At 40.3% G+C, this 15,108-nt stretch overlaps 1 protein-coding gene across 1 annotated transcript in view; it reads left to right on the top strand.

Moving 5' to 3' along the window:
* The window catches only part of LOC124757568 (MMS19 nucleotide excision repair protein homolog), a 148,677-nt gene that overhangs the window by 92,143 nt on the left and 41,426 nt on the right, over positions 1-15,108 (top strand). The window contains exon 9 of the mRNA XM_047249069.1: positions 10,541-10,706. Coding sequence (XP_047105025.1) covers positions 10,541-10,706 — 166 coding nt within the window. The remainder of the gene's footprint in view (positions 1-10,540; positions 10,707-15,108) is intronic.

Below are 15,108 nucleotides of genomic sequence, written 5' to 3'. Positions count from 1 at the left end.
ACATACTTATCATTTCATTATATAAATTTCTTGAATGAATCAGTTCATGTACTGCAATTGCTGTGGTAATATGAACTTCCTTGGGTCACAAACAGCGCAGGTGACATCTTGCAGTGGAATCGGTGAACTAGGAGAGTCGGCAAACTTTCTCTTCTACTCACTATGGTATGTGTTTCTTTGTTCTAAGGCACCAGGTCCCACTGTTGAGTTCCTCAAGGAAATGTGCTGGCATCTGTGGCTCAGATTCCCCTACCCCTTGTTTAATTGGCATTGTATTTAGTGCTGCTTCTATGCTGACCAGTATTGCGTTAAGACCTTCGTCATCCAATTGCAGCCATCAGAAAATCTTACTTGGACAGCATTTGACAGATCCTACCATCCGCCTCCACCATCTCCCAACCAAGGCATTTGTGGGGTAATGAATTTCCACTTGATAACTTGCTGGGCAAGATATTCTTACGTTTTTCTTCCCGTGAGAGCACGCCAGAGCTCTTTCACCTCTGTGTGCACAGAATGGAAGGTAGCAGCATTGTCAGTATATATTGTGTTGGACATTCTTTGTCTTCCCACAAACCTTTGCAAGGCTCGAAGAAATTTTTCATTTGATATAACCGAGCATAGTTTCAGTAGCAGGTCATGTGTTATTGTTCATGTGAATAGAGCACTATGTGCCTTATTCTAGTATGTTCCTGTCAGATGTGTAACGGGTCAGCAAAGTCAATACCTATTACTTCAAATAGTTCCAGTGATGCTACTCATTCAACTGGTAACCGAGTCTAGTCTCTGTTGAGCAAAGTGACCCTTCACCATCTTGCAGGATAGGCATCAGTGTAGAACATTTTTAACTACCTGTGTAGTGCTAAGAATCCAGTATCCTGTTCTCAGGTCAGCTAACACTATCATTACTCCAGGGTGGTGCTGTCAAATATGAGTCTGCTGGATCAGTAAGCTGGTGAAATGCTTGTATTAGTTGAGAAGAATAGTTTGGCATTGGTCTCTGGGTAATCCCACAAACTGCAAATGTCCACTGAGACTAATAAGACCACTATCCAGGAACAAGTTGATACAATCTATCTTTGAATTTTGTGCAGAGCACGCAGTTCAATCACTAAATGTTGTGGAACAACCTGAGTCCATTAAGTAAGTGCTCTGTGCAAGTCTGATGCTGTCAGTTCACCAGGTGCCCCATTTTCATTTAACTGTCATTTGAAGCAAGTGTCCATCCTGTGACTTGCAGCAGTTTGCAGTAGTTAATATACCACATAACTATTAAAATAGGGAGTACTGTTTTTACTGTGAAGAACTAGTCTGTTAATTTCTTCCCTGGCAAAGAATGGTCTTTCACCTATATAAATCATGCTACCATGTTCCTTTCTTTGTTGACAGAACGGGCTCATGGAACCATACAGTAGCATAATGAAGTTTTGTTTGCTGTGGTATCTCTGGAGAGCAGATCAGCCAAGTTTTTCTCACCAGGGCAGTGTCTCCAGTGTGATAGATTTGTTAGTTTTTGTATACTGTTTGACACAAAGGTCTTCCATCAGTTAGGGTCATGTCATATCCATCCTAAGACTGTTCAGTTCAGTCATCTCACAGTGTTGTACAACTCACATTGTGGCTTGCAGCCTTACAGAAATAATGAACTAGTCATGGTCCAAGAAGTGTTGCTTGAAGTTTTAGCCATGGAAGAGTTATCCTCTTAATGGGACCTAGGTTTGTTTCTGCTGCACACTAAATGGACACGTTTGGTGTACCATCCATAAGGGACTGCTGTGTAGACGTTTTCTGATGCTTGGGAAACACATCTGCATCTACAAACCACTATGAGATGCATAGCAGAGGGTACATCCTATTGTACCAGTTATTAAGGTTTTTTCCTGTTCCATCCCTCAGAACACATTCAAAGATTCCGCAACAAATCGACATCAAAGATATTGGATGGTAGTTTTGCAGATCACGTCGACTACCCTTGACTGGGCATAGTGTTTTGTTTGAGCAATCTGCAGTAGATTATAGTTAGAAGAAGGACTAACGCAGCTACAAATTCAATATAGAATCTAACAGGGATTCCATTGGGACCTAGAGATTTGTTCAATTTAAACGATTTCAGCTGTTTGTTGACACCACTGACACTAATAATTATTTCGCTTATCTTTTCAGCGGCACAAGGATTAAATTGGGGAAATTCTCCTTGGGGTTTTCCTTTTTAAAGGAACATTTGAAAATGAAGTTAAGCATTTCGGCTTTTGCTTTGTTACCCTCAATTTCATTTCCTGTCTCAGTCACTAGAAACTGGACACTAACTTTGGTATCATTGATAGCCTTTTCACATGACCAGAATTTCTTTGGTTTCTGTGGAAGACTATGTGATGATATTCTGCTGTGATAGTCATTGAAGGCATCATACATCGCTCTCTTGACAACCAAATGTGTTTCATTCAACATGTCTTCATCTATAGCCTTATGCTTTATTTTACACCTATTATGCAGTTTTTCGTTTCTTTAGACGTTACTTTACAGGGACTGTATATCATGCAGGTTCCCTCCCATTATTAATTGTTCAACTGGTAGATATCTATTCAGTACATAGTCAACTATTCTAACCACATCATGGTCACTGATACCAGTTTCGTTGTGGACATCCTCCAAGAGCAGGTCTATTTGTTGCTGTTAGATCCAATATATTTCCATCATGAGTGGGGTTCCTAACTATCTGCTCTACACACTTTTTGGAGAAGGTATTTAGTAAAGTGTCACAGAATGTCTTACCATGCACACTAATAACAACACTAATTTTTCCAATTAATTGTTGGATGATTAAAGTCTATACTGATGATTACAGCATGATTGGGGAACATACAAGTGAAATGAGGTTTTCTCCAAATTTTTTGGTTGTGTCTGGTGGGGGATTATCAATGTATGCCCACCTCTCATACTGAGTGTTGCTCAAACAATCACATTTGCAGCTTCAGTGAATTTGAGTTTCATGTCTACTAGAAGTACACCACCTCCATTTCCTGTTTGCCTATCCTTTCGATATTTTCCTGAAAAATCTCACTGCTATCAATTTCAGGTTTCAATCAGCTCTCTGGTACCTAGTATTATGTGAGCTTCACTGGTTTTCATGAGTGCTTCAAACTCTGGCATTTTGTTGCAAATGCTTCAGTAGTTTACCATTAGGGTTTTAACACTCTCACCTGTGGGAGATATCTCTTTCGATCTTACACTGGTACTTGGGGGTTTCCTACAGCTATTGTTATCTGGATTGGATAGTGTGTCGCCTAATCTGAAAAGCCCTTGTGTATACCCTTACACAGTCAGCTACCTGAGTAGCAGCCCCTGATGTGTAGTGCATACCTGACTCTTTTAGGGGGACCCTACAGTTCTCAACCATTTGACATTAGCCCAGAAAGTTGCAGTGTAGCTTGTCATTGACTTTCGAAGTCTTTGGTTCAGCCCTTCCATTCATCACAGATCCAAAGGTCCACAATCAAATCTGGGGACAATGATGCAAATTGTGAGCATCGTCGAAACTCCATGTGCAAGTGTGGTCTTCTCAACCTTCTCTGTCAGTCACTGGAATGACCCAAGAATAACCTCAGAGCACAGACGGCAGGCATCATTTGTTCCAGTGTGTGCCACAATCTGCAGTTGGTTGCAGCCTGTTCCCTCAGTGGCTGTTGGAATAGCCTTTCAACAGGTTGAGTGAGACACCCAGGCATATACACTGAGTGAACCTGGTGCCCTTTCCTGTCCTTTGCTGTCATTTGCCTAAGAGATACTGTCATTTGCCATACATTTGAACTCCTGACAATTAGTAGACCCCTACCCTTTTGTGACTGCCTACTCCTGATACCAGACAAAACAGGTTTCCCCAAAGCAGGCGAAATGAGTCCCACTGACTCATTTTCAGTTTCAGTGAAAGCCAACACCTCAGATTTCTTGGTTAGGGGGACTGGTAGAACACCCTGAGTCCTTCCTGGCCCCATCCACCCTTTACAGGATGCCTAGATTACCATTGACATGCCACTTGCAGTCAGGTGGATGAGTAAAGACAGATCCTGTACTTTCTGCAGAGGAGACAGCATCCACAGGAGAGGATAATATTTACGTTATCTCTAGTACAGGTATCACAGGTACACGACTCTCCAACACACCAATTTACAGCAGCTGTCAGTCGTTTGACAGTAGTCAGGGTGATGTCCAGTGCTTACAAATGTCACCCAACTCATCCCGTGTTTGAGAACAATATTCTCAATGGGGCTGCATTTTGGCTGATGCAATGTATCACAAGACAGAGAACGAATAAATTTAAATTAAACCCACTGATTATCTTTTAATCTGTTAAGCTAAAAAGTTGCTAATTACCTATAAGAATTGGAGGAAATGCACAATGGACTTCCGATTCAGTTTCTGCAGAAACACCAACCCATTAGTCCATGTGTATGTTTGAACATGGTGGTAAAGTTGATACCCGTATTTTCCATTGTCTGTCAACAGGTAAGAGCTTGTCCCATTCAGTTCCTCCTGACCAAATTTCCTGGAAAAATACATTTCCATTGAAGGGCACAGATGACAATATACCCTATGGCTCTCAGGATCTGGCAGTACTGCGAAATGCTTATCACTTAGTGGCAAGACATTCTATAATATTGTCAACGACATTGCTGTGCATAATGTTTTAAGTCCATGTGTTCCAGAGGACTCCTAGTACCTCCATATCTGTAAAGTTTATGACACCTTGTGACAGCCATATTTCAGTCAGTTGGCATGAGCTTTTGGCTCATTCGCCATTGGTAAGCTGAAGTGTCCTACGAGTACCATAAGCTTGTAATACAAATTAATCATGGTGCTGTCATCTTCAGCATCTGCTACAAAATCATCCATGTATATGTTCTCTTCAACAAGTAAAACGGTTCAAGGAAAATTTATTTTATGCATTGTAGCAAGTTCTTTTAGTGCGACGTCGAGAAGAAATGGGCTGCAGGTGAGTCCTAAAGGTAGTCTGGTGAAGTGATACATAATCTTTTTTGTCAATTGTGATATAGTTTCCTTATTGGTCTGTTTAAATAAATAAAAACCCCACGAAATCTCTTTCTTTCCCATGAAGAACTAACTGTAAAAATGCTTGTTTGATAGTGGCAATTAAGACTACTGGATATAAACGGAATCACAGTAAAACTGAAATAATGTCGGGAAGGAAATTGGGGCCTATTTCTAAAGAGTCATTCAGTGAATGAGCATTCTTTTCACGTGACAAACCATTGAATGCCACCCTCCTTTTCATTACATCAAACTTTTCTTTATTTACTGCCTGAAGCGGCAGATAAACTGTGTCACTGGATGTATGTCCAGGAGGTGCGATTTCATGTGTCTTTCTTCCACATATCTCTCTTTGATGTGGCCTTTCATTTATGCCTTGTAAATGTGTTTCAGGTTGGTGCTCTTTGTTATGTTTTTCTCCAGTGAAATAAATTTCTTCTTTGTTTGCTGAAGATTATTACATACCATAACATAGGGTTTTTTGGGGAAAGGGGCCACTCTTCTACTTTCTCCCACTAAGAATCCAACCTAGAATGGAAGGTATCAGTACAATGGATGATGTTAGCCAAATCTAAAGAGAATCTTTAACAATTTTCCAATAATAATCTGTTCCTATAAGGATCTCAATAGGAAGACCTGAGTCATTGTTTGTGTCTGCTAACTGAAGTATCCGGGTTTGCAGTAGTTTCCTTATATTGGAAGGTATAATTGGCTGCACGGCAAATGAGTATATGCTTTCAAATGCATTCACATATGTCATGGAATTGGTCCACATTCCCTTTAGAGTGATTTCTACGACTATAAGGTGCACTGGAGTTGTGGAAGACATTTCAAAGGTGCTGACAGTTAGGTTGCAATGTTCTATAATTTCTAGCTTGGCAACTTGGAAATGAAGCTCAACTGACTAAAGAATGACTAAGTCTGCTTAATACTCATTGTCCATCACCCAAACTTGAGCTATCGGAAGATAAGTAAAATCAGGTGAATTGATGATTTTTCCCTTCAGAAGTAACGATAACTTTCTGAGAAGATGAAGCAGGAGTAACAGTGTCAGTACAGGCAGCTTTGTGATGATGTTTCATGCAACTAGAAAGTGAGACCTTGCCCTTCCTACTGCAGTTTTTAGTACTTTGATGCCGATGTACAAATATAAAACAGAGATTATCTTGCTTTAACTTATCTATACATTATTAGTTGTCAGTCACTACAGTGCAGTCTTGGACACAATGAGTGTGAGCCTCACAAATTACACAGCATGGTCATAGTTCTTGTCTGGGTTTTTGCAAGTCTTTTTCTTGCTTTGAATTTATGTGAAGTGTCACTGCAGTGAGTTTGGAATTAGAGAATGTTAGATGACATCTGCCAGTCTTTTGTGCAGCAAGAGCACCTTGAACTACTACTTCCAAAACATTCAGTAATTTCAGCACATCTCTACAGTTCTACTATGGGTAACCCGTTTTGGACATATTTCAGTAAGAAATTCTCAGAGAATTTTCGGAGTGAGAACTTTACCATATGCTACAATGGCTTTTTCTAGGGCATGTTTTGCTTGAATATGGTGGTTGCATTCCAGGAATGTACAGTTCAGTGTTTCAGTTGTCACTGAGACTGTAGAGACATTAGTGCATCCAAATAATAGAGATGCACCAGTATAACGTGGTTCCTATGTCTGTACTGATTCAATAAATTTTATTTGTTTCGTCATACATGTTAACTGTTAGAGGTACTTCATCTAACAACTTTGGTTCGCCTGACAGAAACCCCAAAAGGAAAACATATTTCTTTATTGTAGAAAGCAATGGATCGGCATCTCTGCAAAAGGATTCAAACTTAGTGGTTGATAGTTTGATAGACTTGAGTACAGTGGGTTGTATGGACACTGTAAGTGACACAATATTAATCTACGATGTTAAGGCTGAATGCATATAATCAATTGCTTTTGCAGACTTCTGTATAATGTGTTTAATTTTGTATGTATATTCCTCACATATCTACACATCAGTGTCATTATCATTGTGACAGAGAAAATTGTGGATAGTGCCATCTAATGAAATGAGGTCTCTAAAGTGTCTTGAAGACTTTCCAGAAACTTCAAAACAGTTTTTCTGTAGTAAGTCCATCAACAGCTGCACAAAACTGCATAGTATGAGTCCTCTCATAAGTTGCCTTCTTTTCAAAGTTGCCTTATTTTCAAATTTTCTAGCTGGGTTTCTAAGTATTGTGGCATTACGTCTTATTAAAGATGACTATTGTAAACTTGTTTATGAGTGTGTTTGTGAATAGTTAAATGTCTGATAGAGAGCGTACATGGAAATGTAAAATGAATCAAACAAGGGAAACTCCAGGTAGGGATTTCAGCAATGTAAGAAAAGACAGATTGTGATTTACCGAAAAGAAGACGTGTCACGTTGCAGACAGGCACAATTAAAGGACACTTACATAAAGCTTTCAGCCACAGTCTTCATCAGTAAAAAAGACGCGCACACACACACACACACACACACACACACACACACACACACACACACACACACACACAAAAGCAAGCACACCTCATACACACGTGACTGCCAACTCCAGCACCTTGGGCCAGAATGCAAATGTACTTGGGGTGCAAGCAGCATCTGGAAGAGGTGGGGAAAAGGAAGGAATAGTAGTGTACAGGTGGGGAGAGAGATGAACACTGTCTGGTGGAATGTGCAGGGACTAGGCTGCCAACAGGTACAGTGTCAGGAGGTTGAGAAAAAAGGAGGAAGATGGGCAGATGCATTGACAAAGAGCTGTAAATATGAGGGTGAGTCAAATGAAAACCTTAAATTTGTAATAACAAATTGACATTTCGTGCCATTATTCTGTAAGTTGGTAAGCATGCTACAAACAGCGTGCAGAGTGGCCTGTAGGTGGGAGTATAGTGCAGATGCACACATATTGTCACACTATCGGTATAAAGATAGCTGTCCCACTCGTCTCTAAATGCCTCATTCCAGCCCAGCATTCCTACTCTAATGTGGAAAAAAAGGCTATTGCCATAGTCTATGCTCTCCAAAAATTTCATACTTTTTTTTTTTTTTTTTTTTTTTTTGTATGCCTCCAAGTTTCACCTTGTTGCTGGTCGTAAACCTTTGGTTTCGTTGTTTAACCCTCACACTTCCTTGCCTGACAAGGCTCCACAAGTCTACAATGCTAGGCAGCATTCTTGTCTCACTACAATTACGAAATCCATTTTTGATCTACATCTAAACATGCCAATGTGGACACCTTTTGCCATCTTCCCATCTTCATTCATGAAGAATTGCTTTGTTTCCATCTTGATATTGAAATGCAGTTCATGATTTGACGGTTTCCCAATTACAAGCTCGCACATAGCAGCTGCCGTTGCCGCTGACCGGGTTCTCCACCAGGTGGTCCGGTTTGTTCAACAAGGCTGGCCAGGTAAACCGCCGGGTCGGGCTTTGGACCTCTGTGCAACTATTTCTCCTTATGGTGTTGCTTCTCTGTTTTTGATGGTGTTTTGCTGTTGTCTGTGTAAGACCTCCCTCTGAGAGTAGTTGTTCCCGCAGTGTTATGGTGCAAAATTCTACACCTTCTCCAACAGGGCTTTTAGGGAGTTTCATGCACTAGAGTGTTAGCTAGGAGACATTTTTTTTGGACAGGGATTGATGGCGAAATTGTCTGTCTGTCTGTCTTTTTTTTCCTGGCTTGTGAGCAGTACACATGACAGCAGACAGTTTCCAGGGCATCTCTGTCGCCCCGGCCTTCTCCACACCAGTCATGGGATGCATTTATGTAGACTTTGCGGGTCCCTTCTTTAATTTGTAGTGGCTCTTATTTGTGGATGCATTTTCAAGGTTTCCTTATATTCTTCAGTGTGCGTCGACATTGGCTGAAGTCACAGTTAGTGTGCTTTTGAAGGGTTGGTTTGTACTTGTTTCTGATAATGGGCCCCAGTTTGCTTCTCGCACCTTTCAATTGTTTTGTTCCCATCATGGCATTGCACATGTTACTGATCAACCATTCCACCATCAATCAAATAGTGAGGTGAAACAATTAGTGTATACATTCAAGTCCCAAATGAAAAAAATTTGTTGTGAGTTTTCCCTGGACAATGCCTTTTCTGCTTTCTGAACATCTGTCACTTCACTCTTATGGAGGAGCGGAGCCCAACTGAGTAACTTCACAGCCAACAACCAAGCATGCTCTCCCACTTTCCGCAGCCTGTTTTGCACCTGCTGCGGTTGGGTACAGCCAAAGAGCTGGTGCTGTGCCTCTTTGATTAGTTGTGCCCCCACTCGCCACCAGAAGCTCCCAGTTTGCTGGTGCAGCCCCCAGCCCCGTAGCCCGCCTTGCCACCCTCTGCCTTGAGCCCATCATCGCCTGGTGTGGAGATGCCCCCATCCCATTGGCTGCCTCTTCCACAAGCGATGCCTTGGGATGTCAGCTTCCTGGCACCTGGCATGGGTCCATCTCTGTCATCGGCTCCATTGACACAGCTTACTTTTCCAGCCTCTCCTGCCCCCCTCACCATCATCACCACAGCCATCGATGCCCTTGGGTCCAGCTATGTCTCCTTTGCATTGTGGCTTGCCTGCTGATGATTGGCACTCTCCTTCTCGATGCTGTCATCGGGTGTCGTACGGGACAACTGCCCTTGGAATTGTCTGCATCTTCGTGCGCTCTGGCTCAAAGCCCTGATGCCTGCCTGGCACAGTGTCCCACTCCCGCTGTCGGCACCAGATGCCTCTGGTCCAGTTCCAATGGATGTGTCTCTCGTTAGGCCACCTGCGTCTCCTGGGCACCCTCTTCACACGAGGTAGAAGATTACTGTATCCTGCTGCAAGCGCCTGCAATTGTGAGTGCTCCGAGGGTAGTATCACGGCACGTTTGTAGTTAATCCAAACACCAGCTGTATCAGTGTAGGCCGGCCACTAGAGAACACCTGTAGGAAGCGTGCGCATGGTACCCTCTACCAGCAACTCGTGCCTATATACGCACGGAGGAGCAATGACTCACTCTATGTCCTTTTAGTTTGTACTGCTCACATCAGTTGTTCCATGTATCATTTATGTTACACCTTCTGTATGGTTGTTTTTTCTTGTTATGTATGGTGTCAACATACTGTTTCTTCCATACAACTTGCTCAAGCCATGTACATTGGTCTGGCGAACATGTTACTTGGATCAGTTTCATGTACTACATAGTTACTACAGTGAGCATGTTTTTTGTTATGTGCAGCGTACGGCTTGTTCCATAGAACTTGCTCAAACCATGTACATTGGTATAGCAGACATGCGGTTCCACGTTGTAGAATATTGAGTGTACAGTGAATACTGTATTTGGGCTTCTGTATTTTGAAGGTGTACCTGACTTGATATAATTGAATTTTCTTCAGATTATTCAAAACATAATCACTTATTTGTTAAGTCATTATAATGTCTCTCTCTTGAATACTAGCAGTTAGAGTGACTGCAAACAATTCAGTTGCTTTTCCTATTTTCAGGTGGTGGGGATGAAAATTTTGATGATGTTTATGAGTGCTGCCAATTTGCTTTGTGTGAAATTGCAGACATAGAATCATTTACAACATTTATTGTACCACAATTTTTAGACTTGGTGGTTGGTTCACATGATTTCAAGAAACGCCTTGTGGGAATCAGCTGTTTGAGGTGAGTAATTTGGCGGACTCTATCACCACCATGAATTAATCATTAACTTATCAAGGAACATATTTTCCATATAAGTTTGTTCCAAATTGTTTCTTTTCTATAAACATCCCTGAAATCTCTATAGTTTAAAAAAAAGAAACTGAATGGTGCTACTCGAAGAATAATTTTATAGGTTGTGTGTTGTAAAGCAATAGAGAAGAGTTGAATTCGTATCTGTATGCTTGGAGGTATTGTTCAGTATTCCTATCAGTTATGTTCAGGCATTTCTTTTGACTTCTGTAATAATTGTCCGAATGAATACAAGAAGTATTTCTAAGCTTCTCTCTTTATCTACTGAAAAAAATCTGACCTGTTCAATATGTTAGCTTCTCATACTGAAATCGTACATAATTATGTGTGAGAATGTGTTTTTATTGTGCTTTATGTGATATCAATTTTAACATTAATATAGTAATGGAAAGTCTGTGGTGAAACATAAGTAATTGAAGTAGTAAAGGTAATAACTCACAGAACAGTTGAGGCATTGAGCCATAAATAATTACACAAACAAAAATGAGAATCTTGCTAGTTTTTGGATGAATCATTTTCCAGAACTAAAGAGTGTTTACTGTCTCCTTTTTGTACCTATTATCTCTATTTGGTAAGTTGTTTTTAAATTAAAAAACTAGGAGTAGAAATTATGAGGTTTAAAATGAATTGAACACTTTTGGTTAAATTGGATGGATACTCATCACAAACAAACATATAGTCTTTCATGTATTATCACCTTCCAACCAATTGTCATTAAACTTTTTTTACTATACAAAACCAGCTTTCTCCAGTCTATTGATAGTACAAGCTACAGACCATCTCTTCACAGATCTTGAAGCCTCGAATCTGTTTTTCAAAACCACTGAAGGCTCTTATAGTACAGAAACCTTGATAAATGTTCATCACTATATTCGTTCTTATCAATTTGCCAAAACATATTTTACCAGAAGTAAATGAGACACACCATTACAGCAGATCTGAAACACCATATATATGTCAATGGGTCTTCTAGATCATGCTCCGCTGACAGTGTGCATGGAGCAACAACACTGTTGCCTCGCCATTCACGTGGCAGATGAGTTAACTCATGCCGTTGACTCAGTACCAGTTTTAATTTGCTGCAGTTGATTAGTGAGTTTTGAGAGCATCTCAAGTGAAGTTGTGTTTCTCAAGTGAAGTTGTGTTTCTCAAGTGAATTACAAATGCAGGTCAGCAAAAGTATGAGCAATGTGTACCATTGATTTTTTTGTGAAGTTCAGTGAAATTACTACTGTGACTTGTGAAAGTTGCAAATGGCTTAATAGTGAACATTCTTTATCCAAGGCATCAATATTCAGGTGGCATAATTCCTTTTCAGCAGGCAGAGAAGAAGTGGAACACTAAACCCATGTGGAAGGGCTTTCAACCTCAAGAGCTAATGATAATGTGGAATAGGTGAATTGTCTTGCTTCATCAGGTCACTGATTGACAGTGAAGATGATCATTAGCAATCTAAATTTGATTGTATTTAGCATTCACCAATTCATAACACAGTATTAGGACATGCAAAAAGTGTGTGCAAAGATGGTTCTAAACAACCTCACAACCGAGCAGAAGAAAAGTTGAGTGAGACTTTTGAAGTATTCCATCCCAGTTGTTTTCAAAACAGCCAAGGTGAAATACTTCAAAATGTATTTTAACAAGCGTCTGTGGTACTGCACATGAAGAAAATGAACAATTGGATGGTTGTGTTTATTAATCTTATGGACCATTTCAGAGGGAGCCAGAATTCTTCAGTCACATTACACAGGTAGCAAAGAGTGGATTTTCAAATATGCTCCCTAAACTAAATAGCAAAGTCAAGAGGGGCACACTGCAAACTCTACCTGTCCTATAAAGAGGTTGAAAGGTATTCCAGCAAAAGCATTCCAGGATTGTTATGAAGACTGGAAACATCACCTCCATCATTGTAAAAGTTCTGAAGGGAACCATTTGGAAGCGGGGCATATTTGATGTGTAAAGTGATTACAGCTTATGATAAAAAAAAAAGTCAGTCTCATTACTTTCGGACTTCTCTTGCCGACCCTTACATAAGTTCTTGACCAATTGTAGTGTTAAGACACTAGACTTGTGTTTAGGACGGCAGCAGTTCAATCCCCCCGTCTAGTCATAAAGATTTAGTTTTGCAGTGTTTCTCTACATTGCTTAAAGTGAATGTTGGGATAGTTCTTATGAAAGGGTATGGTTGATTTCCTTCTCTACCCACTTCTGATCTGAATTTGAGCAACACAATCAATTCTCTCATCATTGACAGGGTGTTAAACCACGATCTTCCTGCAGCCACAGTTAGTCACCTGCTGCATGTGCTATGCCAGTGTCTGCCAGGTTTTGAGTCACTGCTTTGTTGGTCAACAGAACCTCAAACATTATAACTAAAGACAAATCTTTGAAGAACTATAATATAACAATAATAATCCTTGGGACAGCAGATGCTTCCTTACGTATACTTAACACACTATCTAAAACGTTTTCTTTCTGCACATGATGAGTAGTGCATATAGGTGGGCGGATAAATAATGGAAACTCATTAATAATTGCTGCTTGAATTACTAAAAAAATTAATTGGAAAGAATAATTGAAAGAAATTGGAAGGTACACATATCGTGGGTGAATTCTAACTGGTACTTATATCAACATATCTTCAACATCAATATATGTAAGATCAATATTCATCATTTAAGTTACGTACTTCTTCACATTAATTCCATTGTGCGTAGTCCTGATTATAAAAATGCCGATGCAGGATTGCTCCTCCGCTGCTCATCCAAATGCCTCTTGTCTCCTCCGAACCTTCAGATGCAGGATTCTCGATGCGGGCGAAATGATGAACAGGCAGGTGTGGTCGATGTGAATATATGAATAAAACTTTACTTTTGTAATAACCTTCTTTAACACTGTAAATGTATACTTGAAATACACTTTTTTAAACAATACTTGTGTGACAGATCTCTTCATATGTCCGCCAGCTACCACCTATTTTCTGTGCTTGACAATATCATAAAAGTGGCAAGAAACTTCCCTTGTCAACAGATGTCGGATGTATGGATGGTGTCCCCACTGAATAAGTGAGAGCAAGAAGAAGTAACAACCTCACAACTGAGCAGAAGAAAAGTTGAGTGAGACTTTTGAAGTATTCCATCCCAGCTGTTTTCAAAACAGCCACGGTGGAATACTTCAAAATGTATTTTAACAAATATATGTCTGTGGTACTGCACATGAAGAAAACAGGTGAAGATAAAAACTGAAGAGCTTATTTCGTCTCTCTCTCTCTCTCTCTCTCTCTCTCTCTCTCTCTCTCTCTCTCTCTCTCTCTCTCTCCCCCCTTCCCCCTTCCTCCCTCCCCCCCCCCCCTCCCCTCCCCTCCTCCCCCATCACATGGAGGTACACATTGTCCAAGCTTATTTCTCCTTTTGAGGGTTGATAACCCTGGCTGGTATAGGCATAGCCTTTATGTTTGACCATTGGAGTTATCCTGTATGGTTATCAATTTATATGGGCTTGTCAGACTCTTTTAACACATACATACATAAGTTTTCCCTCCTAACGAAGTGATTGCTGTAACCGTATAGTTCCATTGTTGTCATTCAGCATCTGCACAGTGTTTAGCTTGTAAAGCATGTGCGTGCAGTGCAATGTCCGTTATTGCCCAGCTCGCGCTCATGTGTTTAGTAAAAGGCCAGTGTCCATGTCGTGCATTTACGTATCTTTCACTGCACAAGTTTCTGAAGATGTGTTCAGTGGCATGGTCCGCATCTTCGATGCGGTGACTACTGGTTTCCATATCAGCGGTCTGAGGAATTTATTTCTTCTCATTGCTCTCACTTATTCAGTGGGGACACCATCCGACATCTGTTGACAAGGGAAGTTTCTTGCCACTTTTACGACATTGTCAAGCACAGAAAATGCATGTTTTTATGACGTTGTCAAGCACAGGAAATTCATGTTACACAAAGTATTTCCATCTTTAGTTTATCTTGCACACACCCACATATATCACACGCACACTTAACGCTTTGCAGCCAGGTTTTGTATGTTTTTGCACTTTGTTTTTGAGCGTCTTTCATACAGTTGCATTACAAAATACACTTATCCTATTCGTTTGCTGACTTGCCGTTATCGTCACTTATGTAAAATATAGTCCGTAACATATTCTCTCCCCTTTTTATGTATATGTTCATTGCTTGTCATTTTGCTTTAGTACATTTTGTGAAATTACAATCTAGTTACATTATTCGATTCCAGTTATACGAGTACACATTTTACTCTTGTTTGGTTATAAATTCTTCATATAAAAATCATACAATAATAGATTATCTTTTCCTTTATGGCATAA

This window comes from Schistocerca piceifrons, unplaced genomic scaffold (genome assembly GCF_021461385.2).
Source record: "Schistocerca piceifrons isolate TAMUIC-IGC-003096 unplaced genomic scaffold, iqSchPice1.1 HiC_scaffold_552, whole genome shotgun sequence".
In the NCBI taxonomy this organism is placed as follows: Eukaryota; Metazoa; Arthropoda; class Insecta; order Orthoptera; family Acrididae; genus Schistocerca; species Schistocerca piceifrons.
The sequence above is the reverse complement of the archived record's forward strand: the minus strand, read 5'-3'. Positions and strand labels throughout refer to the sequence as shown.